This window comes from Protopterus annectens, chromosome 3.part0 (genome assembly GCF_019279795.1).
Source record: "Protopterus annectens isolate FY-2018-M chromosome 3.part0, PAN1.0, whole genome shotgun sequence".
Classification (NCBI taxonomy): Eukaryota; Metazoa; Chordata; order Ceratodontiformes; family Protopteridae; genus Protopterus; species Protopterus annectens.
In genome coordinates, this window is record NC_056731.1 from 28,956,329 (window position 1) to 28,983,122 (window position 26,794).

Here is a 26,794-nt window from a genome sequence, read left to right on the forward strand (position 1 = left end):
CATCTGTTTGAGGCCAGTAATCCTCTTGGTGAGGTACTTTTGTGGTCTTTCCAGCTGTTGCAGGTGTCTTGTAAGGTACATCCCAAATGGGGCATTGTATTCTATGATGGGTCTAATGAGTGAAGAGTAGAGAGGCACAATAACCTCTTTTGTTCTAGATACGAACCCTTTTGTGATTAAGTAGGCCGCATAGAAGGATTTTCTAACCACCTTGGCAATATGATTATCAAAGGAGAGATTACTATCTACTTGGGTCCCCAAATCCCTTATTACATTTTCTGTATTTAGGGGACTACCACCTATGTGGTAGTTCACGGATACTTTGTTTTTTCCAAAGGGGATGACTATGCACTTTTTGGCATTTAGCTTGAGGCCATGATTTTGACACCAGGTATCTGTCTCAGTGAGACCCATCTGGTGGGTGTCTGTATCAGCCAGAGAATCAGTTATGGCCCTTAGTTTGCAGTCATCTGTGAACTTGGTCAGCCATAGTCCTTCTATGCTTGCCTGTACCTCTGAGAAGTATATACTGAACAGGAAGGGTCCTAGGACTGAGCCTTGGGAGACGCCACTTGTAACCGGTTTAGAGTCGGACGTAGAGCCTGCAACTCTCACCATGTGGGCTCTATCCATGAGCCAGTTGGCAACCCATCTCATGACGTAGGGGTTTATGTTCAAGCTGGTGAGCTTGTCTGTAATACTAGAATGGGGAATGGTGTCGAAAGCCTTTGTGAGGTCTAGGTAGGCTGTGTGGACCTCCTTTCCCTCGTCTAATGCCTTGGTACCCGTCTCAAAGAAGTCCACCAGGTTTAGGAGGCATGATCTTCCCTTAACAAAGCCAAACTGGGTATGGTCCAAGGTTTGGATGTTCCCAATGTCTCTGTTAATGAGTTCCATGATGATGCATTCCATTGCCTTGCAGACAAGGCTAGTCAGGCTTATAGGATGATAGTTCCCGGGGTCCGTTGTGGCTCCCCCTTTGTGGAGTGGGATAACTGTTGCTGTGCGCCACTCTGTGGGTACGTAGCCTGTAGAGAGGCTGAGTTTGAACAGTGTGTTTAAGTGAGTGGTTAGTTCATTTTGGAGCTCTTGTAAGACAGCCTGGGACACCATCTGGTCCCATTGAAGCTGTGTTTTTGGCTTTGGATAGGGCTGTTTTAACCTGTGTGTCAGTGATTGATGGGGCTCTACATTCTTCTGGTGTGGTTATGGGCCCTTTAGGGGGTGAGAGTGGGGTGAAGTTTGCACTAAACCTGTCTGCCAGAATGTTGGCAATATCAGTCAGTTCAGTGTATTTTGTGCCATTCTGCACTAACTCAGAGCAGATCTGAGAGGTTCCACTTAGGTTCTTGACATAGTTAAAGAACGCTTTGTGGTTATCTTTGGAGTCATTGGCAATTTTTCTTTCGAAACCAGCCTTGGATGATTTAATGAGGATCATAGTTTCTTGCTGATACTGATCAGGGATGTCTTTCCTTCTTGGGATTTTACTCTTTTCTGTACTAGTTTCCTCCTTCTGTTGTATAGCTTGTTTATGGCAGGGGTCCACCAGACTGGTTTCCTTTTCTTGGAGGAGTGAGTCTTGGTTTTACTTGGGATAGCACAATCCATGCATTCCTGCAGATGCTCGTAGAGTGCCTTTGTAAAGGTTTCAGCAGCTTGGACAGCATTGTCCTTTAGCATGGGGGCTGTGAACCTTTTCACCTCAGTCTTAAGTAACGTGAAGTTTGCTTTTGAAAAGTTTCTCATGGTGGTTTCCTTGATTGGGGGTGAGGGTGGAATGTGGATATCCAGAGTGATTAGTCTATAGTCTGATCTAACCAGTGAGGGGTTGACCTCCGGAGTGGAACACCAGTTGCCCATGTTGGTGATGACCAGGTACAATATGTTGTTCCCTCTGATGGGGGTGTTGACCAGTTGATCCAGGGCATTCGAGTTTATAAATTCTAGGAAGCGTTGGGCAAGGGAGTTAGTACTTGAGCAGTTCTCCCAGTTTATATATGGGTAATTGAAATCACCCAGTATTAGGGTGTTTGGTAGGACCTTTATATTTCCCAGTGTCTCCAGAAATGCGGAATGGGAGTCCTGGGCCATGGTGGGTGATCTGTAGCAAGCTACAATTTGGATTGCAGTTTTGCCTGTTGTTAGTTGGACATGGATGATCTCTGGTGCACTGTGCTGCGCCACTAACCTGGATGTGTGGGTATCCTTGATGAATATGGATACACCCCAACCTTTTGTGTTTCGGTCCTGCTTCTGTGGCCGAAAGATATAGTATGATTTATAGCCTAGTAGTGCTGGGGTGCTCTCAGGAGCCTTAAACCAGGTTTCTGTTACTGCATAGATGTCAATGTTCTCCATACTGAGGAGTGCCTCGAGTGCGTGTATTTTGAGGTTTAGACTTCTGGCGTTGAGTAGCATTACCCTCATTTTTTTATTACTTGTGCTATTTATGGTGGTGGCTTTGTCTTTTGAGCCTTGCCTAAAAAAGGCATTATGGGGGCAGCAGGAGCCTTGGCCAGTATTCAAAAGCCCAAGGGTGACAGGTGCAAGCCATCTCTTGTGAAGCAATGTGGCTTGTCGAGCATATCATCCCAGGTGGACAGATACTGGATCCCCTTTGAATGACACCAGAAACTTATCCAATTGTTGAAACTGATCATTTTTTCTTTATACTGTGGCATCATTCTTGGTGAGGGCAGGATGCTACTCAGGGTCAGGGTCATACCGGCCTCGGCTACGTGATCAGAGAGCTCTTCCATGTCTCTTTTCATGTAGTCCAGAGAGGTACATCTCAGATCATTCACACCAACATGGACAATGACAGAGTTGTATTTGTACTTGTTCTGGAGTGACCTGAGTGCTTGTGTTATGTGGTGGATCCTGGCACCCAACAGGCAGCTAACTGTAACCTTCTCCTTGTCCAGCCTAGTTAGTGGGACATCAGTGTGCCTGACTATTGAGTCACCTATTACTAGTGTTTGGGTATGTTATTTTGCATTAAGGGCTGTGATTGCATGGCACACTGATTATGTGAAGTATGTGTTTCATGGTTGGTGATGGGGTGTGGAGGTTGCTTGGATGTCTGCTTTGGAGGTCTCTGTTGCTTTTGCAGATTTTTATTTAGAGCCTCTGAGTATGTTTTCATGTATTCATGTTTGTTATTTGCCGGTGTTGGTTTATTAGGTCTATGTGAGACTGGTAGTGTGTTGCAAGTATTACCCTTCTCCTCTTGACTGTCAGTTCCAGTCTTGGGTTGAGAGAGCTTTGCCTCCAATTTGGCTGTATAATTGCATCTCTCGCATATATTAGTGTTTGGTGGTAGGAGGAGAGGGTTGTCTGTGTACATGAGGCAGTTGTAACATTGCCCCAAAATGCCCCGATTCATCAGTTGGACTGGAGCATACACCGGAAACTGCCCTTTGGACATGCCTGAATAGGTAGAGTAAGCTGTTTTTCTGAGTGGCTGGTGGGGTCGAATAGAGAGCCTTGTCCTTCTGGACAGTATAGGGGGGGTCTAGTGCTAGGGTTAATTAGTGCTTGCTCTGAGGTCTAAGCAAGTGCTTGACTGTGAAATGAATGGTTTGAGTGCTAAAGTTGAAGGTTTGTCTAGTTCCAAGGGGAAAATTGAAGAGTAGACTTCATGGAGCCGAGAATAGTTTAACTCTAGCTAAACGGAGCTGCCCGGTGCACAAAACTGCACAAATGCGGTTTTTATAGCAGGGAAGTGAATTGAAGGGCTGTCAGACCTTTTGGTGAGGGAACACTGCCTTAGCACTTTGCCTGAGGTCATGAGGATCTGGTTAGCTGATAGACAATATGTTACTTCAGATGAGTTGGGGAAGAAGGGAGACCTATACCCGGCAAACAGGGCAGCCCTGCACATGAAGGGGACCCCCAGTACTGCTAATGGGTCTAAAGGAACCCATAGTGTACAGCACAGACTGCCACAACAGAATCTGCCAGTAGCAGGGGAAGCCACTATTCCAGGTACATGTCCAGGACCTAGGGTTAAATGTTTTGAATGCAACCAGTGGGGCCATAAGGCAAGGTGGAGAACAAAAGGTGAGGGAGCCAGTAAGTTGGAAAGACAAAATGCCAACAGTAGGTTGTCTTGAGACAACAGGGGTACTAAACTACCATCCTGCAGATGTCCTGAGAGGGAAGGATTTGGATGAGGCAGTACTATGTGCTTATGCAGTTACATGCAGTCAGGCTAGGAGACAAGCATGTAGGTCTGGTAGCCTGGGGGAGACCCAGACAGTGAGACTGAAGGTGAGTAACAGCTGCTTGTGGGTATTGATGGTCCCTTGGACAGAGTGACTGCAAAGGTAGAGTGAGTAGCAGTACCCATGCTGACAGTGAGGCACCACTGTCACAGGATGCCAGACATCCTATGGAAGGGGAGCTGGGAAGGGTTACAAGGAGAGAGTTGAGAGACGCTCAGCTCTCAGATCCTACATTGAAAGGCCTGAGGCAGGTAGCTAGGGAGGTACCTGATTCTCAAGGAAAGGGGGAATTTGTATACTGGGACAAAGGGTTACTATACAGAGAGTGGACCCCTGAGGGAAGCTAGAAGGTGAGAGAGTACAGCAGTTGGTAGTGCCTAGAGCTTACCACCTGGCACTTTTAGCCATAGCCCATGATATTACCTTTGCAGGTCATATGGGCATAAAATGTACAAAAAGGCATATTATGCAGAATTTATATTGGTCTGGAATTTCCAGAGATGTAACAGGGTACTGCAGGACCTGTGAGCAGTGCCAAAAGGTAGGCAAGGCAGGAGACAAGGTGAGAGCTCCTTTGATGCCTTTGCCTGTGGTTGAGGAGCCATTTCAGAGGGTAGCTATGGATATTGTGGGTCCTCTGCGTACCCCAAGTTCCACATGGAAAAAGTATATCCTAGTAGTAGTGGATTTTGCTACACGATACCCTAAGGCAGTGGCTTTGCCCTCCATTGAGGCAGAGAATGTGGCAAATGCTTTGTTAGAGATTTTCAGCAGGGTAGGTTTCCCAAAAGAATTACTGACTGACAGAGGTGCCAATTTCATGTAAGATCTGCTGGCTTGTCTGTGGAAGTTCTGTGGGGTGAAGCACATGAAGACCACTCCCTACCATCCCCAGACTAATGGTCTTGTTGAGAGGTTAAACTCTACAATCAAGTCTATGCTACGGGCATTTGCAGATCAGTTTAAGAGGGAGTGGGACAAATATTTATCCCATCTGTTGTTTGCTTACAGAGAGGTTCCCCAGGAATCCACATGTTTTTCACCCTTTGAGTTGCTTTATGGGCATAGGGTGAGGGGACCTCTAGATTTAATTCGAGATGAGTGGGAAGGTGAGTGTGAGTCTCACAAGGAGTCTGTTGTGGCATATGTCCTAAACCCCAGGACAAGGCTCAGGGAACTCATGGGCTTGGCCCAAGAGAACCTGGCAGAAGCCCAACAACAGAAAAAGGCGTGGTATGAAAGGAATGCTCAAGCTAGAGAGCATGCTGTGGGGCAGCAGGTAATGGTTCTCATTCCTGTCAGACACAAGCTGCAAGCAGCTTGGAGGATCCCAACAAAGTGGTAAGAAAGGTAAGTGATGTTAACTACATGGTAGAACTGCTAGGCAGAAGGCAGGGGCACAAATTGTACCATGTTAACATGATGAAACCATGATAGGAAGGCCCTTGTGCTGAGCATTTGCAGTGTATTGCAGGAGGAGTCTGAGGAAGATCTGAGGACTGATCTCCTCTGTGAGGCTTGGGCTGACACCTCAGTGGAATGGGTAGCAATGTCCCAGCAGCTATCTCCTACCCAGGTTCAAGAAATCCGAGCAGTGTTGCAGGAATTTGGGAACATGTTCACTGGGAAACCAGCACCAGGTGGATACAGGACCCCAAAGGCCTATTAGGCAGGCCCCTTACAGAGTGCCTGAGAGAGTCAAACAGACTCTGAGGGAGGAGGTACAGGAGATGTTGGAACTAGGGGTGATTCAAGAGTCCAACAGTCCCTGGGCCTCCCCAGTGGTGCTGGTGCCAAAGAAGGATGGCAGCACCAGATTCTGTGTGGACTACAGGAAATTAAATAGTCACACAGATTCGGATGCTTACCCCATGCCTAGGACAGATGAGGCCCTAGAGCAGCTGGGTGGGGCTAAGTATCTTACAACCATTGATCTTACCAAGGGTTACTGCAGGTGCCCTTGACTCCCAGTGCTAGAGAGAAGTCAGCTTTTGTGACTCCTTGTGGCTTGTATGAGTTCACAAAGATGCCCTTTGGGATGAAAATGTCCCAGCAACTTTCCAGAGGCTGGTAGATAATATCATAGCAGGAGCAGGAGGGTTTGCACTTGCTTACCTTGATGATATTGCCATCTACAGCCATTCCTGGCCAGAGCACCTTCAGCATATCAGGGATGTGCTGGGCAGACTACAGAGGACAGGGTTGACCATTAAGCCAAGCAAATGTCAGGTGGGTATGGCAGAGGTCTCCTACCTAGGACATAGAGTGGGGAGTGGTAAGATAAGGCCAGAACCTGCCAAAGTGGAAGCCATTCAGGCATGACCTGCACCTGTTGCTAAAAAGGAGGTGAGAACATTTTTAGGGACAGCAGGGTCCTACAGAAAGTTCATCCCCAGTTATAGTACCATAGCTGCTCCCCTCACAGACCTGACAAGGAAGAAGAGGCCAGATAAGGTAGTGTGGACCCAAGCATGTGAGAAGGCATTCCAGAAGCTTAAAGAATCTTTGGGAGGACCCCCTGTGTTAGCCAGTTCAGATTACAGCAAATAATTTGTTGTGCAGGTGGATGCTTCAAGCCATGGGGTGGGGGGCTGCACTTAGCCAGATTTCTTTAGAGGGGGAAGAGAACCCAGTGGCTTATCTCAGTCATAGGCTCCAACCCAGGGAGGAATGCTATGCAGCTGTAGAAAAGGAATGTCTAGCCATAGTGTGGGCATTGCAGAAACTTCAGCCTTATCTGTATGGAAGGAAATTCACTGTTATGACAGATCACAACCCCCTAACATGGTTAAACAGAGCCAGCCAGCAAAATGCCAAGTTGCTAAGATGGAGCCTGGGGTTGCAAGCATATGATATGTCAGTGCAACACCACAGTGGGAGTAGCAATGCCAATGCAGATGGGCTCTTAAGACAGGGAATGGGGTAGGTGTATTCAGATAGACCTGACCCTCTCAAGCAACATTTCTCAAGGGTCACTTGAAAAACTAGCTTGAGTTCTCCAGGGGAGGGGGGGGGTGTGAAGGCTTCCAGCCTAGCCAGATAGGATTTTATACCTAATTCTGTCATTTGTAAATATGAATGTTGAATTACAGGCTTTTTTTCTTAAATGAAAGAGTATGCTATGAAATGTTGAACTCAAAATAATGTAGCAACATTGCCCTCTGCTGTAAAGAAAGCTAAGTCAAGCATTTCTTGCCTGTTCTTTGAAATTGAAATTATTTCATGACTATCTTTGATGTTTACAATTTGGCTCCGGCCGGGCTAGATAAAGGCTTCCTGCCTATTGTTTTAAGGCTAAAGTTAATAACCAGAATTTACATGTGGAATGTTCTTTATTGCTCTGGTTTCTGCCTAGGTGTAAAAGAATGTAAATGCAGTTTCTGTCAACCTGAGAACACCAGGAAAGTGTAAAAAATTATGTAATGGGAATCAGGACTGCAGTAGCAATTTAAACAGAGAGAATCAGAAGGCATTAAGCATTTTTGTCTTGAACATCCAGCTCACAGCACTGTCTTGTTCATATGTAAGTTATCTCAGACTTGTGTTTTCTTTTAGAAATAGCTAGCAGCTAGAAAGATTAGACTAAGTATTTTTATGTAATGTCAGAACTGTATTACTGATTTATTTTAAGTATTTCTGTGTGATCTCTGAACTCTTGACTAGCACTGTGTAGTAGAAAGTATTGTCTTGTGTTTTATTTATTATTAAATATTTTAAAACCTTTTAACTGTGGTTGTTTTGTGTAGAGATAAGTTAAGCTCTAAGAGTACATTGCATGCATATAAGGATCCTGTACCAAGTCATTCTAATAAGCCTTGACTGTTTAGCCACAACTACCAACTGGATAATAATATTGCACAGTAATAATTGGACACCCTTTTAAGGGCCTTTGAGTAACTGATAAGTATTAGTGGGTGGTGGCAAGTGGAACTACCATATAGTCTGGGAGAAAGGGGCACAGCTGGAGAACCTGTGCCAGCCTTCCCCAGAAGTGTCTGTGTGGTTGTTTAAACTCTTATCTCAAAGTGTGAGTGTGTGTCAGCTACTTGGGCAGGGACACAAAGCACTGGTTGGACAGGGAGGGTGCTAGAGGTTTTAGCTTGCCTGCTAGGCTGAGATCTGGACCCTGTAGCTGTGCCAGTGGGGAGTCTTATTGGGGACCTGGAGAGCAAGGGAGCGACCAGCCCTGGACTGACTGTGATCTATGGATGCTGTTAAGGGAAATTGCACTTCACTGTGTGTATTTGTTATCCTTTCCTCATATATGAGACCCCTCTGGTGTTAGTGGTGAGGACTGAAGCTCCTTGATTGATGGGCCAGGGCACGGGCATCACATATGGTGCCAGAAATTGACTACTTTTGACATCTGGGTTTCTCTGGGGACTTGCTCTGCATTTTTGTTTTACTTGCTGTGCTTCCTAAGTTGCTTTGTGCTTTGTTCTGGACTTCTACTGATCAGATCCAGGGGAACTCAAGACTAGCAAGAATTTAAACTGAAATTATCTTGATAAAAGTTTTTTTTTTGCATTTAAAGACATTAATTTGCTTTCACTATGTTCCTTTGTTATCTATACTTCCTCTGACCCTCCTCCATTAGGTTTGCAGATGGTTGCACTGTCTTTACCCATTCAGCCCATTCATTCCATGGTGGGGGGAGGGATAGGTGAGATCTAGGCATTTCAAGGCTAGCCAAAAATGACTATGACCTAGTCATTTCTATCCGGGGTGTATAATCAGCCTGTGTGTTCCCCCTATGGCAAGAGTTAGGTGGCCTCTTATCCATGTTTTAGGCACAGGGGAGTATCAGTTCCTCTCACATGTCAGATGTCACATACCACTAAAGACATTATTAGAATAAGATGCAGCATAATATTGGTTATCAGTACAAACCACAAAAAACAAGAAAAATGTCCAGCAATCATATATATACTATATCTACGTATCCCCCATAAGGAAGGTATGGAAATGTTCTAAAAAGCCCTCAGGGAGGGTACTAGATATTCCAGTGATTCTATTTATGTGCTATCAACCCTTATGGAACTAGTACTGGGTAACAATTTTGTCTGGTTTCAGGGTGGGTATTTCAAACAGACTCGCGGAGTGGCAATGGGAGCAATAGTAGCTCCGATTTTTGCAAATGTAGTGCTATGGTATTGGGAAATAAAATTTGTTTTGGAATCAAGGTTTAAAACTAATATCTATAGATATTATAGATTTTTAGATGACATTCTGATTTTGTGGACAGGGAGAGAGGAAGAGGCTGATGAGTTTCTTAAATATGTTAACAATACTATGAATTTCCTAACTTTTACAAGTACTAAAGGAAAGGAAATGGTTAATTATTTGGATGTACATTTATATAAGAACATGAGTAGTAAGAGCTATGAGTCATCAATCTACAAGAAACCAACTTACTCAAATAGCTTGTTACACTTTGATAGTGAACATTTTGGCAGAAGATAAATCTTATCAAAGGACAAATTATTAGGGTATCCAGATTAACTAGTGAACATAAAATATTTGTGGAGGAAATTGATATTTTGAAGGAGATGTTATTGGCTAGGGGATACCCTAAGGCATTGGTTGAGGGACAGGAAAGATATGTAACAGAAAGAAGGATGGGTTGCTAGCCACCCCTGCTTAAAAATCCGAATGTGGCAATGGGTGGACCAAATTCACAAGTGGGCTCATTTAGTAGCACCTTAACATTTGATGAGCATTCAACAGAAATTCGTAGAATACTAGAGAAGAACTGGAATGGAGTGTTTGGGACTTTTGGTCTTATTGAGAAGTTAGGCCCTAGCCCTGGAAAGTGTATAGAAGGGATAATAATATGAAGACCCTTTTTGAAAGAAGTCAAAATAAGGGGAACAGGATGTTGATGGGGAAAATGAATACTTGTGGATGTTGTAGGGAATGTAGATGTATGTACGAAACAAGGAACTTGATTATTGAAGGTTATGATAGGGTTATTAACATCAACGGCAATTACAATTGTAAGACCAAGGGGGTTGTATATGTAGCCCTATGTCAAACCTGTAGGGCCTACTACATTGGTAAAACAGAAAATGAATTGTGAAAGAGAGTATATCAACACAACTATGCTATTAAAAAACAGGATGGCACGAATGCCCTGTTTAGGCACAGTGTTATGTGCAAGGATTTAAGAAATTTAGGTTTTGTGTGTTGGAGAAGGTTAAAAAACAAGAGAAAGGAGGCAATTGGTCTAATTTTCTTGAATTTAGAGAGACCTTTTGGCAAGTATTATTGAATGCAACAATGAAACCAGGCTTAAATGATAGAATATCAATTAATAGTATGCTTAATATGAGAGTAGAAAATATTTGAGATCAGTTAATAAATAAGAGTAATAAGGGTTAGGTTTACTATTATTAGCTGAACGTTAATAGTAGAACATCTTGATTATATGATTAATATAGATTTTAGCTAGTAACTGGGATAGTAGTATGAATACATAAATTAACAAATAAGTAGATTAATAAATAAAGTAGCAGGAATTGCACATTTATGTATATAAAGAATAGGTAGGAAGTTCCAAGTAGAAGGTCTTTTATTAACAATATGCATGTGTTTGTTTTTATTATGTGAAATATAAATAATTTTATTACTGTGAATTTTAAAATGGTTGTAAACCACATGACATGTAAGGGTATTTAAATGAGGAGATATGATGTATCACATTGTATCTGATGAAGTTCCATTTTGTATGTAATGAATTAAAGGAACGAAAGTGCTCATACAGGCTTTCTTGGAATATTGGAATACTTTTGTGTGGCTGCCTTACTTAAGAAGTACTTCTGGTGCCTTATTTTTATGATTATCAGTACAAGTGAAGCATCTTGAGTTGCTTAAATGTCTAGTTACTACAAGATAAATGTTTAAGTTCTATGATGTGTCTCTACTTACTACTATTTAAGTAGATGACAGTCAGCAATGTCTAGGTGCAGTGATTTTGCAAAAGAGAAGAACACTACCTTTTGCATCCATAACATTAACAGATGCACAAGCTTGCTATATTCTTGTAGAAAAATAGATTCTTGTCATTAGACATAAAGTCAGAGAGGTGGTATGATTTGTACAAGGGGGAAGAAATTGTGGACTGACACTGGATATTGTCCACCAGATAGAACAAGATAGGAGGATACAGGCTTGTAAGAGAGAATAAAAGAACGGGGGTAGGTGGATAAGGGTAATAATCATAGGAGATCTGAATATGTAAGGAGCAGACTGGGAGATACTGAGCTCCAGGGTAGAGAGGGAGCAAAAGCTGATATGGAGTTTGGGGCCATGAGGGCTTCAACCAGCTTGTTGAGGACTGTACCAAAAAGGATACAATTCTGGATGTGGGCTTAACTAATATAGGGTGTCATGGATGTCCAGGTTAAGAAGAAGTAACTATTTTGGCAGTGGCTCTTTGAAGGACTCCTACTTATGCTAACTCAGTTGTCCAACTAGTAAAAAAGAGTCTGATGCTATGGACAAATTCAGGAAGTATGCATTTATGTGAACCAGCCTTACATTGTGGACACTTAATTGCTTGATACATTTACTGTATTTGAAGTGTGATGTTACAAATGAACTGAAGCACGCTGTGGAAGACCTGCCTGATGTCTATGTTTAAAGGACAGTGTTAAGACTGTCAGATGTCTGAAACCTGTATATATTTTTGCATGTAAAATTTTATTGCTGTTCTGTATTAACATTCTGCAACTTGTACACAACTGTGTAAAATTGTGGTTCTTATTTTCTATGTATAACAACCTGATATTTCACCATTGTAAATATATCTCTGTTTTTGATATTATGAACTGTATCTGCAGTTTTTCTCCTCAGGTATCCACTGAAAATGGGCATGGCTCAGTTGGACTAACGCAGTTAACAAATAACAATAAATAAATAAATAAATAAAGACTGAGGCATCTACTACTTAAAGGGCCTATGATCTGATGGTTCACGTGGCCTACAATGCCATGGAAAGGGCTGCTGAAGCTGGAAGAGCTGGCATTCTCATTCACCAGCACTCCTTACTGCATCTTACACAGTTCGCTGAAGACACCAGTGCAACATTGTTTGGACTCTCCCTTCAAGAGACTTCTCCTGTTCAAACCAGAAGTTGCTGAACACCTTAAAGGTATAACATATTGATCAGATCCTGATAACTGTGGGAGTGAAAGGTCACTCTGTACAATGTTCCTATGATAGGCTGCATGAGAGCCAGTAGTGGATGTATTTTCAGCATGTCTGAAAGCCACAATAACAAGAGGTAGTTGGGAGATGGAAGTCACCATAGACTGTACCTCATCAGGGTCATGTGCCCAAATGCCATGGCCTACAGTGACCTCTATGATGCTGTGGTCAATGTCAGGGCAGATTGCATCATTCCTGACTACTTTTCCAGCTGTCTCCCTATAGATGCAACTGGGAGGAGGTTCCCATCCATGTGCAGACCTGGCAAAATATCAGTATCTGTAAGTTCTTTATGGGTGAGGGAGTTCATAGCCAAAAGATATTCAGCCCTCTTTCTTCACCCACTCAATTTTAGTCCTTACTTTTGCTTTATGTCCCACCTTGTCTAAAGTGTCTAGAATGAAGGGAGGTGCTCCAGGTAGACAAGCCATCCAAAGGGTTCTTCTGGACTAGTGAGGACTAGGATATTACAGGTATTTATAGTGCTCATACAGACAAAGGACGTTAGACCATTCTTGTCTGTCAGTGGCCAAAATGCTTGTTTATACAAAAGTCATGATACAGTACATTCTCGCATCTCTTCAGAGAAGGAGGAGGTAAGCGCTGTTTGGACCTCCAAAATGCTTATTTTCATATAGCATTTGACAAAGAGTGCAGCAGGGTTCTTTGCTTTTGGGTTAGAGCCAACCACTAACAAATCCAGACCTGACATAAAGAAAGCTAGACTACACAAGGTCAAGAGTTATTCAGACTACAGACTGTTGGCCAAGGCAGACCTGATTAACCCCTTCTTCAGCAAAATCTCCTTGAAAACCCATTAAGGCTCCTTCTTGTCAAGATATTGCACTCTCACCCTTATGGGAAAGCTCCCCAGACCTGCAAGCTTTCATACTGACTGTATGGCTGTTCCAGTTCCATTTCTCAGGCTCTTTTCCTCAGGTCTTCTTGTACTGTCTCTTGGACTCTCATCTGATGGCTGACATTGCCTACAGTGCCATGAAAGGGGGCTGCTGAAGTTGTAAGAGCTGGCATTCCATTTACCAGCACTCCTTACTGCATCTTGATTACAGTCTTGGCTCTATTTCTACAAAGGTGCATTTTGCAGCCATCTCCAGTTTTCACAAAAGCTCATAGGTAGAGGCTAGGCCAGCTACCATGAAGGGCCATTTTAAGCCTAGCTAATAACTCAAGGTCAGAATGAAACCCTGTACTTTGTGTCTGTAAGGTGAAGACCTTAACCATTATGCCAAACCCACCCCTCCAGGTGGGAAGAAAATTATCAAACATACCATCTGCAGATGGTTTGCAAACTGCACTTCTTTCCCTTACAATAAATATATGAGAAATCTACCAACAGCCTCTAAGGCTTATTCCACTAAAGCAGTAGGCCTCTTCTGTAATGCCTCTTTGGATGATGCTTGTACATCAGCAACTTATTCTTCCTTCATCACCATTATGGGCCACCACAGTAAGCTGTAAATTGTCCATATCGTCTACTTCTGGAGTCACTGACATTGGAGGCATATTCCCATAAAGTGGCTTAGACAGGAGGACTAACAAGACGGTCTGTGTAACAGATGACTTTAGATGAACATTTTAGTACTGCAAATGTTATGGGTCATATCTCTAAGCAGAAGGTCCCTCTTCAGCAACATCCTTTTGATACCCCACCTTTCTACTCAAGCCAGATTAGGATGCACAATCCATGTGTCTGTTAGCAAAAGTGGCATCTTCTAAAATTAAACAACAGCATGCTATAATATGATATATATATCAGAAGCATAGGTAGGGTGGGGTGAAGAGGGTAGCTGCCCAGGGTGTAAGGTGTCAGGGGATGTAATCAACAATCCCAGCATTCAGTTTATGAATGCCAGTACTACATTTGCAGTCAGGACTTAAGAGGTCAGTGCTGCACTTGTGTTATTTCATTGCTGCAATCCTAGCAAGCTGCTCTTTACATTTGTAGCAACCAGTTTGTAGTTTAAAGAACATTTTATGGTCCTGAATTTTGAGAGAGAGGACCTTTTTTGCTTCTGAACTTAGAATTGAGAACCATCAGATCTGGTAACTGCATGGGTGCTAGATCAGCTAGCTACAGCTGTGATATGTGTTATAGTAGTATGCATATGTACTATGCTTGAGTCACAAACGTTTTAGCACCACTCTACTCAGCCCTTATCAGACCCCTCATTGAGTACAGTCTCCCTTTTGGCATGTACCTAACAAGGCACTTGCAACATTTGGAACACCCACAAAGGTTCCTTGCCAGGAGAATCCAGAGCATGAATACCTTGTACTACACGAATTACCCAGAGGCCCTATTTCTGTACTCAGTATCTTACAAGCTGTTGAGAGGCGACCTATACCTGGCTTATAAGGCATCCTCAGATCCTGCTCTGATGGATCTCTTGCATGTATGTAAAACAAACATTACCAGAAACATTTCATCCAAGGACCTGAACTTTGTCTGCAACATAAACAGAACATACTGGAGAGACTGATATGTGTCTCATAAGATCTCTGCATAGTGGAATAAGCTACTGATCCACATGAAGCAGAGTTCCTCGTTGACAGTATTCAAAAGAAAGCTTGATCATTGGATGAGAAATCGCAAATTCAACGCTGGTCTCGCCCCCATGTCTCTAATGGTCACAGGTCATCAGAAAGTAACATACCTCCCCCCACATTAACCCTTACCTATCTCTTTACTAATATACCCCACCATTTAGGCTTCCAAAGAACTTGTGGACAAAAACTGGGTTAACTTGCACAGCTAAGCTTGTAAAGATAATGGTGGTTGTTAGCCTAGTATAAATCTATGAACCTATATGAGCAGGAGGTATTGAACTACTATATTCAAAGCAATTAAAGCTGATAAGAATCTACCTCTTTTGACAGTTCTGAAATTCTCCCTGTAACCCCATGTCTCAGTCAATATATACAGATGTACATAATTGTAATTTATAGTACTTCAAGCCAAGTAGCAAATAAGATAAATACACTTGAGGTTATACTATCTTGGATAACTGCCACCATAAAAAAAAAACAATATCATCATGCTATGAGATAGGAATGACCCAACAACCTAATCAATATAAATCTATTCAGACTCATCCAAGTTATCAATAGCACTACCAGAAAAGGTAAAGTAATAGGAAATTAAAGTATACTGGATCAGATTCTTATATCCAGTATGAATAATATAGCTGATGCAGATGTTCTTTCTTTCCTTCAGTATTAATGACCACAGGTCAGCTTATTTAATGTAGAAAAACATCAGATTTAATACTTTTATCACGTACAACAATATATGCTTAAAGGATAGATACCAAGACTCTCTATTCACTTCAATACTCTCATGGTCTAAATGGACAGCACTTAAATCCGTACTTCTAGATGACATCATTGTCTACTTTAGTAACACCTTGATGCACTAGAATTCCTAGGACCATTCCATAAAAAGACTTAAAATACAAAGTAGCACCATGACTATTATATTAAACTAAATAAAGGATCACCTTCATGAACAGTGTGTAGAAAACATAGAAAAATTCCAGCACACCTAATAGTCTCTAGCACTATAAATTGCTAAGAAATTCAGTAAAAAAGTCCAAAAAGACAAAAATATATACTTTATCATTCTGCAATGCAAAAATAATCTAAAACAGCTATGAGACTGTATAAAAAAAAGCAACACTTCTAGGCATGAATCTTAACTATGCACAGTCCCACGTGAAATGGCATCATTATAAACAGCAGTATAAATTATCACTTTGTATAATGTGATCACTGTATATAATGTGTACCTAACAAACCAGATCACTACAGCCATACACCATGACATGGCAGTATAAATTCAACTTATAATAACTTTACCATTCAAATTGTACCCCTACACCCCATTGAACAGTATTGCTGGAAAAAAACACAGCTCTTGCACCCTGGCAATCAGATAGGCGAATATTTAATAAAGGTCACCACACACTAGCATACTCCCATCACAGTTCTAGTTAGTAACAAGTCAATAACAGAATAATAGGTAACGACAATTTGGAAACAAGACTGTATCACTCCCCTTCACAAATTAGGACCTGCAGCGCATAAAAAAAACTTTAGGTGCACCGAAATACTATCTCCATTATCAGAAATCTTAGAAAAATGCATATATAAATAACTTTTAAATCACCTCATAGAAAACCTATTAACACAACTCAGCACAGTTTCAGACCAGGGTTCAGTGCAATCAATCAACAAAGAAAATGAGAGAACTTAGTAGATTCACTTTTAGGGGAATCTAGCTAAGGCCAATTATTATTGCAAACATTAATGGCACTCGATCAATAAGATACAATACAATGAATGAAAAAGCTAGCAAGACAATAAATCAGAAGCATTAAAACTGAAATACACATACTCACTTTTCAGGCCAGTTACAAGAAGTACCACAAGGATCCATCCTGGATCTGCCTGTGTTCAGTATATCTATTAATGATATGTTCAAAAGTGTGCCTTATTCTTTCCTAGTTCAGTAAATGGATGACATACTCATGCAAAAATATATCACAGCTTCAAAGCACAACACAGCAAGTCAGTGACAGCATTGAAATAAACATAAAAATTACCAATTAATTCTTGTTGTTTTTCTTTCAGCTTTTCCCGGTTAGGGGTCGCGACAGCGGAACTCTGGTCCGCTAATGATTGGCAGTAGATTTTTATGGTGCCAAGGTGCCAGCTCGGTGCCCAACCTTCAACTAAGGCACGCCCATTCACGCATGTCTTTCGAACACTACTTGACCACGGAGAGGACATGCAGACTCCACACAGAAGGCGCTCCAGCCGAGAATCGAACGGGAGAACCCCTTGCTGTGAGGCGACCACGCTACCGCTGCACCACCGTGGCTTACTAATTCTAAACGAAAAAAAAAAAAACTAAGATCATTCCTTTCACAATGTCACAGCTACAATCACAGTCAAACATTTTAAATATAACAGTTAATAACTGCCATTCAACAAGTAACTTAAACCAAACTTTTGGACATTATTTTTAATATATCTGTTAACCAGGTGAGCCCACTGGACACAAGTGCCCTTTTTCTGGGCAACCTATGAGCACTGTTTGGTTAGGTCACTTACTCAGAATCATGCAGTAGGTATACAGAATGGAAAAAAGCAAAGCATATACCCTTTGGTTACAGAAAACAGAGTCATTAACAGTTGAGGGCATTACACCTGTGCTCTACCTGCCAGTATTAAAGACCAGCATCTGAAAGTTGACCAGTACATGGAATATGTTATATCCAAAATAAAAAAAGTAATTTGGAATGCTGTATAGGGCAAAATCATTCTTAATTGATTACGCATGTCTGTCAGCAGTTAGGTCACCACTATCTACTTTCTATTCTCATCAATTCTACTTACTTACAAAAACACAAACTAGCAAACTCAAACAAACATACCATAAATAGCCAAATATGCACTAAATCTTCCAAATAAAATGTATCACTGTAATGTTCTAACAGTTGTATGATATATTGTGTACATAATAGATATTAAATGTAGATATGTGTATATCATTATGGAAGTACTAATATGTTCAGTTGAACTACTAGGATGTTATGCTGTTGTCTAATTCCATTATACTCTCTGTTGATCATTCTGTTTTCAATATTGGATCGTTTTATGCCCTGACTGCACAGCAGAAATGACTTATTTGAAGTATGCTTATTCAGACTATGCCAGTCAATAAAAGAAGTAAATAAATAAATGCATCTTGCAGAATAATCATTGTACAGTGGCTGACTCTTATTAGTCAGAAAGCAGTTCATTAATGGCACTGATTGCCCTTTATTTTCTGTCAGCTATTGAACAGCTTTCCAGTCAGTATCACTGTTGGAATGCAGTTCAATAGTGGTAGCGACTGATCTTTATTTTGCCTCAGCTACCAAACCTGTTTCCAAGAGTAATATAGACTTTACTGTAAGTTGTTGATTGTGGGACACTCTTCGTATTTAATCTTGGGAGATAGTGCAGTGCAGACATGGCAGCTGTGATATTTGTTGGTTCAGTAGCTGCAGTGATATTAGTTGTAATGTAGCCACCTAACTTCTTTCAGGGGGTAATGCTGTATTTACAAAGGAAATGCTGATTGCTGTATCCAGCTAGCATACACATTTTGGAAAACTAAATAGCTTCCATTGTATAATATGAGAACAAATGTATTTCAACATCAATTTTTGGCAGGGCCTTTAAAAGATTAATACATATGCTGTATGCAAAACGTAGTAACTTGGTTTACACTGCAATATATGGAAGGTGTGTGGCCTTTTATGTCAAGAAAATGAATGTACAAAATTCAAAGAGTGTACGTTTGAGCATGCATTAGAGATTTTCAGAATTACTAAAATGAATGCATCTTGCAAACATATCAGTTTAAATTTCACATTTTGTGGCTAGTTTATTTTTGTAAAAGAAGTGGTAATGCTGCAGCTATAACTAAAGACAAGGAATATTCATGGCTATTATTATTAAATTATAATGTTACATCAGGTGTAGATGATGCAGTATCTCTGAAACCTAAAGTGCAGCACTTTGAAACACAAAAGCACAGGCATACTTTCTGTTTTTACAACATCAGCTTTAGCTTTAACCTTTGTATCTATTTTCAGTTTGCATCACAATTTTAGAGGGTCTTTATAACAACTGAGCAATGACACGTGATTGCTTTTATATGTCATGTGACCCTTTTTTTTGTATTTTGATTTCAGCAGAGCTGTTTGTTTGAATCAAGTTGAAGTTTTTGAAAAGTACAAGTACTTCATACATGGAAGTTGTTTCAGAACATTAACTGATTTCCTTCCCTTTATAGACTTAATTGTTCTTATTTAATTTTTGACAGCTGTTTTAGTATTTTTACTTTGATCATTTTATAGCATCACTCATTCATGCTTATTATAGATCAAGTGACCTTGCATTCAGTTCATGGATAGGTTTCAGCAGCACTGTTCAATTTAAACTACTTGAAAACGTGCATTGTGCATGAAAATTTGTGGTCATATTATTGAAATTTTTTATTGTTGTATGCACTTGTTCAGTGCTAAATAAAGTTGTATTCATGAATGAGTTTCTTAGCTGGCTTAGTATTTGCAGTTAGACCCATGGCACTACAAAAAGCCATACTTGTACAAGCTACAGACGTCCTTCTTAGGTGCCAAGTGGAAGAGGTTATTTGTTGGGGTGGGTGGGTAGGTATCTTCTATCATCTTGTTTGATGACTTTGCAGGTAGTTCTTATCTCTCTCAAACACCTGGCTGACTCAAGTCTTAGTTATTCCTCAGTCATTTATAGTTTTGTGGTATTTCAGGACATCACAGTCTTGTGAACAACAGAGCTTTTGCACAGCATTGGCTTCTCAATAAGTATCATAAGGGAATTGGGCATCTTTGCCTGCTTTTGAAGAACATCCTCTTCCTTGGGACATAAACTTCAAGAGTGATAGCCAAGTCCTTACCCGATTTGAACTAGCCAGGTTGTTGAATCTGAAATCTGTGTTTTGAAAAGTGTGTTTTGATAGCTATTACCAACTAGTAGGATCTTGAAGTTACAGGCCTTCACTTTCTTTGAACCATACTTGGTCTTGCTTAAGGATTAGGTGTTGATTTGGACTAGCCCTTGCTTCTTTTTGAAAATGGTGTCAGTTTGTCCATTTCTTTATTTTCTTTAGATCCCATGTGATTGATGGGTTATGATACCACTGATGTTTCCAGTCCACTGAAGTTCTGACTTAAGTCTGTGCTTGATTTCAGAAAGATGAACCTACAGTGTCCTTTGCTCTTTTTAAAGGGGGATCTGATGATAGCTAATCAAACTGTTTCCAGGAATTCTGTTATTTTCTGCCACCAAGCAGCACCACTCACTGGAAGATGCCATCAAGACCATCCATTCCACTAGTGGTGTGATTGATTGCTTCCCAGATCTGTTTTATGAATGTGTCTATTGTGTATATTTGTGCTATGGACTCTTTGCCACTACTTCTGACTTTCACAAAATATTGATGTTTTCATAGTAATTCCAGGAGTCAGACATCATTCCGCATTTCAGTGTTTCAAGACTTAACCATGACCCCCTTCTTCTGCCTCTGCCACCATAGGAGGCTTTTCATGGTATTGCTTGAAATTCTTCTCAGTAGATGACCCACTGCAAAGGGAAGGAGTCCTTAAAGTCAGATATAATAGATATGCACTTACCATATCACTGAGAGTTTTTTAAGGTACCTCTTGAAATTTGTCTTATAGTTGACCCACTGTAAGGGGAAGGGACCTTTAAAGTCAGATATAACAGATATGTGTACACATCATATCCTTGTGCCTTTTAGAGGACTCTCTGCATCTTCTGCAGATGATATAATTTACTCTACCACAATCCTTCTGCTTTTGGATAGCTTGTCTGACTGATTTCAGAAAGTGGACTTTCTTGTAGGTTGGGCAAGGGTAATTTTATATTCTTATTTATACTTTTGTAGGTATACTTCATTGATATATGGAGATCAAACTGGAAAGCACAAGAGTTGGGTAGATCCTCCTAGATAACTGTATGATGTCATAATCTGTGCTGTGTAATGTAATAGTCTGTGCTGACATCAGCATCTCAGGAAAGGAAGTGCTAGTAGTGGCCCACTACAAGAGGGCTTTCTTACATATAATCTGATATGATGACTAAGTACATCTCTTATTTTGTGGATAAAGTTAAGGTTATGTATTTGTAGGTAATGTAAATTGTCTTAAACATCATTTGATGTTGTAATGTGCATGATGGGTCTGAATCCCTGTTGTTCTAGTCTGAGAAGCTATCTTTTGAACCCCTATTCTTCACTAAACAGGAAATATTTTTGTTATGCACTCACCATAACTCTGCATCTGTGTTGTCTGTTTTCATCCTTCCTCAGCTGATGGGGTCTCAGATCTGACCTTGGATCTGGTCTTGACAACTTTGTTAGACTTTAGGCTCCATAGCTTGAGCTCCACCCCTTACCCATAATCTCCTCTTCTCCATGGTTACCTCAGATCAAGTTTGCCCTCTATTCAGCTAAAAAGTATGCGTTAAACAACAATCAACCATTAACATACCCTGAACAAGTGGTATACTAACTATAGCCTAAGGAAAGATTAGGAAAAGGAGGAGACTGGAGCTCATGCAACATGACTGACAGGGAAACCCCTCAGTGCATACTTAGAGATTATGAAATAGGAAGGGGGGCTAGAGGGAGGGAAGTTGAGGAAGGACAAAAAACAGACTACACAGATGCAGTTATGGTGAGTACATAACTTTAAAATCTGATGTCTTCTTCATCCACTCCTCAACTGATGGGACAGAATCCCCAGGCAAAGTAATCCTGGATCATTCTCAATGAAGGATATTCCAGAGTTCAGCAGAGCCAAATACTGCCCTATTCCTAGATAAGATGTACAATTTGTAATGATTTATAAAGATATTAGCATTGGACCATGCCGCAGTCTGCACCAAAAATCAGATGATGTGGCTATAGAGCTGGTGGAATGGGTCTTAGATGGTTTGGACAATGATAATCCTTTACTCTGATAGACAAAACACATTGCTATCAATGAATGTTACTTTACATACATCTTTGCTCAATTTAGCTTTGGAAAAGGAAACAAACAACTGTTCTGATTTTCTGAAATTTTTAGTTCTGCGAATATAAAATCTAAGTTGTCTATGAACATCCAACAGGTGCAGCATGTATTCTCCCTTGTTAGAAAATTTTGGAAAGAAAATGGGTTCACTGATTGACTAGTTAATATTTGTCTTAGTTAAAAAGGAAGAGATAGTCTGAAGGGATACTCTGTCTTTATGAAAAATTAGGTATGGTGGTTGGGAAGAAAAACACTTGGAGTTCTGATACCCATTTAGCCAATGTAATGGTGACCAGGAAAAGAGTTTTCCATTATGAAATTTTAATTCTGCTTTGGTTGAAGGCTTAAAGAGGGGTTGGGTGAAAGCTTTAAGAAGAACTGTTAAATCCCATAGAGGATAGGGGTCCTTAATAACAGGCCGAAGTAAAATGTTGCCCTTAAGAACTTACATAACTTCAGAAAGGCCAAAGAAGAATGACTTTCCCTTGACTGAAAATTTAAAATGGCAGTAAGTTGTACTTTTATTGTTGAATAACTAGAACTAGCTCCATTATTGGAAATAGAAGCAAGGAATTCAAGAACAGCTGGAATAGGTGCTGAAGTCTAATTTTCTCTAAAGGGCCCAAATAGAAAATATTTTCCACTTACTCTTATAAATCTTCCTGGTAGAAACTTTTTGGGATAATGTAAGGATGTGACCAACTAGGGAAGAAAGCCTAGAGTTTCTAGCTATCACTGGATGTGGAAAACTATGTACTCAACTTGAAGGATCTAATGTCCAGGTGAGGTAACCTGGGCAGGTGAAGTAGAAGGTCTTGAGACTGATGCAGCACTCGGGGAGGGTAAACTAGATAAGGCCACAAAAGAGGAACCACATTTGATAAGGCCTGAATGGAGCAATGAGGATTACTTTGCTCTTCTGCTGAAATGCTTGCTGGAGAAACTTGGGGATGAGGGGGTGGGAGGAAAGGCATATAGAAGACTGCCATGGATTCTCTGTTAGGGAGCTGAACAGAAGAACTATGTTCCACAAGCTCTTTTTTGGTGGTTGCTGCACCCACCATAGCATCCACTGGGGACCCTTGCTTCAATGAGCTCTATCCTTCAGTGCAATGAGATATTTATCTGGTCTTTTCAGAAGAGGCTACATGACATCTGGATCCTTCCAAGCCTAGTGGGAGATGAGATCTACCGTCATCATCCACAGGGGGAGCTACACAAGTCGTAGCTGAATCAGCTCAGAAAATCTTGAGAAATACTGACTGCTCATGGGAAAGGGAGTTGGAAGACCAACACCTTTCTGCCTCAAAAGTTAGAGTATTTTGCCAAAAGAGACATGCTCAAGGGTTTTTTTGGGGGACTCTTCCCCTTTATTGAAGTCAGTATCCTCAGTTGATGACACTTGTGGAGAGCAAGTGTCTCCTTTTACATATATGCTTGGGAGTTCTGGGAGGATTTGGAAATTCCAGCAAATTTCTGATTGAGGACAGTCTCCAGGCTTGACTGGACCAGCTGTCCTGATGGGGTAGGATGAAAAGACACAGCAACCACAGTAGATAGTTGAGGATGGGGTGGACCCAAGGTGGGGGCAAGGATATCCTGTCAAGAGAGGTGAAAAACGCTGTCTCCACTATGTCAAAAGCAGAAACCATGGGGAAAGTCTCAACTGGACAGCATCCATAGACATCTGTGCAGGATGGAACCCAATCCCTCCAGACTCCAGCCTCAGTGCAGGGGTTGGAGCAGAACTGCCTAAAACCAAGGCTGTAAGAAGAAGGGATGGCTCAAAAAACATTGGAATCAAACTCAACCCCCCCCCCCGATCCAGTGCCAGTGCTACAGCACTCACACCCTTCCAGGTCTGACAGAGTTGGAGCTGTCTGGGTTAGAGAAGGTGTTAGAGTCATAGAAGGCCAAGCCTTCAGATCCAACATAGTCGAGCTCGGACGTCATGGGTCCAAAGTCTCTGAAACCAATGGACAGATTGAAGAAGGAGTCAAAAATTGGGGTTGTACTGGAGTTAAGCTCACAGATCCAATGGGAGATGGAGACAAGATAACTCTCAACTGAATATGGGTTCTGAGGAACTTCCTCATTATCCTTTCCACATCTGCTTCTGTTAGACATCTACATGACATGAGGGAGGAAGAGATTGAAGATGGAAGGGATACCCTTCCAGGAGCATTCTATCCTTGAAGCTGAGGGGACTTTAATTTAGCTTAGGTCAAATCTAAGGGTGTAGGTGGATCTGAGGATTTTGTTTTCATTGGGGTTGGACCTGAAGAGGCTGTCAGAGCTGAAGTTTTCAAGATTTTCTCAGGCAGAGCTAAGCCTGAAGATTTTGGAAAGAGGAGAGCAATCTGAGGAAAGCTGTTCCTTATTTGCTGCCTCTACTGATGATTTTTTTTTTTAGAAGAGAATGGAGCTCCAGAAGTACAGGAAGAAGTTGAAGGAAGCAGGTCTTGAAAAATTAACTTATTTTTTCCTTTCCACTAGAGCCCTGTGGTAAAAGCCAGCACATATCTCACAGTTTATAGTCAAATAACCTGCTCCAAGGCAGTGTATTAACTCAGAATGAGCATCTGAGTTTGGAATCTTCTGCCTGCATGAGGAGCACTTCTTGAATCTGGTGGGTTTATCTGAATTAATGGCAAAGGCAACAACAAGGAAAACATAACAGGAAAAGTGCAATATGGTTGCAGAAATACCAGCAATGGTAAGATAAATACCTAAAAAGGCATATAGAATCCAAGAAATACAAGCAGTGGTAATAGAAAAAATACTTGCAGTTAGGTAGCAATAAGAAAAAGAACAAGGACTCAAGGCGTGATGCTACAACTGGCAAGTGAAGATAGGATTTAAATCATCAAAAAACTTTAAATCTTTAATCTCTTTTTTAAGGAAAAACAGAGAGAAATAAAATAGAGAAAAAAGGCAGCTAAGATAAACCAAAAATGCACCTAAGACTTGCTTGAGCTAACAGTGATCACAAAATGCTAAAGTGGCAAACAAGATCTAAGGTAACTAAGGAGAAGAGGGGATTATGGGTAAGTGAAGTGGCTGAGGCCAGATCTGAGGTAGGATCCAAGACCCATCAGTCGAGGAGCAGACAAAAAAAGGTAACATCAGATAAAATCTTTAACATTCACCTGAACTATCAGGGCTGGCAGATAGGACATCTTTTCTAATAATACAGTACTCCCTTCAATGCTGGCATTGGAATATGAATCCAAGTGCTGGTGGGACATAAAAACTACAGTATTGCGTAATCAATTGATCTCAAAATAAACGGTATAACTTGATATGTGTGTGTCTCTGTGTGTGCTTTACATTTATGACAGCAATAGAGTTTGTAAAGTTAGTCTGGGCACTCTATGTACTGCTCTCATTCTGAGGCTCATTTTATGCAATCATTTTGAAAATACAAATGGAAGGACACAGCCGCAGGATTTTTGAATTCTTTCTAATACTTTAGTGCCAGTTTTCAACTGTCTTTTTATCTTTTTAGCATTTACTATCTTTATAGTAACAACTGTGTTTCTTCTTTGCAGTGTGATGCTCACTTAGGTCACGTGTTTGATGATGGTCCAGAACCAACAGGACAAAGATTCTGCATCAACAGTGTCGCACTGACCTTCAAACCAAGCTCAAGCAAATAGCTAAACCTCAAAATGCTGAATGCATTTGAATCATGGAATAAAGAAATGTGCCAAAAGAGGCTTTGGTACACTTGTATTACAAATTTTTCTTCCATAAGTAAACAATGAGGAATACTATTAATGTGAACAAGATTCTCAAGTTCAGAACTGTGCCTGTCTGGTCCTGTTTCGCAGAGTGCATGTTTCTCTTTTCTCTGTTAAATATTCTACTGCATGCTAGCTACTTGTTTATCCTTAAATTATTTTATTGTGGCTTAATGACAGAATACTGGCAGGATCATATAGCAGGAGTTCTGTTTTAGAGGTGCACGCTGTGCTGGTGGCACTCACAGTCATGTCCTCCAGCTCTTTGTGTGGAGAAAACCTTGCACTGAGCAAGCATTTTCATGTATAAAGATGTTTTCAGGTTCACTGCATTGATAAGTCTGAATTCTACTCTTACTGGCACCAGCAAATTCAGTATCACCTGATTTCAAATAGTAAAAGATCACACTTGGTATTCAAAAAGGTAATATTCCATTCTGTGGAAAGGATGCATTGACAACTTACATTCCTATACCAGAATGATAAATGTTTGAACAGCCAGGAATGGTAGATTTTGCCAAATATCCATTTGTTTGCCTTTTGATAAAACAAGACCATTCATAAATATCTGAGTGATTAGTATTAGTCTGTACTGTATTTCATTTCTAGCTTTTCTTCATATCACCACTGTCTTTTGGTGTCATAAAGAAAAATCCTTTGCATCATACTTTTTGCTGTTCAATAAAAATAAGTATCCAATGCAGATATTTGTCGAGGATTACCTCAAAATGTGTTTGTTGCAGTAAACTGCAGATATGCAGAGGCATGGTAAAAGCCATACATTTTCTTCTTGAATATCAATGTGATGTGGGAGGAGCACATGAGGAAAATGCACTTTTTCTGAATGTGCTCCTGCTGCTGTTTATAATGCAGGTGTACGCAAAGTACGAGACACACCCTATCTTGAGTGACTAGATTATCTAAAATCGGTAAAAAACAATCATATGACAACAAGCACATTACTTTT

General features: G+C 40.9%; 1 protein-coding gene across 1 annotated transcript in view; it reads left to right on the forward strand.

Moving 5' to 3' along the window:
- MSRB2 (methionine sulfoxide reductase B2) overlaps nt 1–26,463 on the forward strand; it is a 336,187-nt gene extending 309,724 nt beyond the window's left edge. The window contains exon 5 of the mRNA XM_044064560.1: nt 25,636–26,463. Coding sequence (XP_043920495.1) covers nt 25,636–25,743 — 108 coding nt within the window. The 3' untranslated portion in view covers nt 25,744–26,463. The remainder of the gene's footprint in view (nt 1–25,635) is intronic.
- The last annotated feature ends 331 nt before the right edge of the window (nt 26,464–26,794 follow it).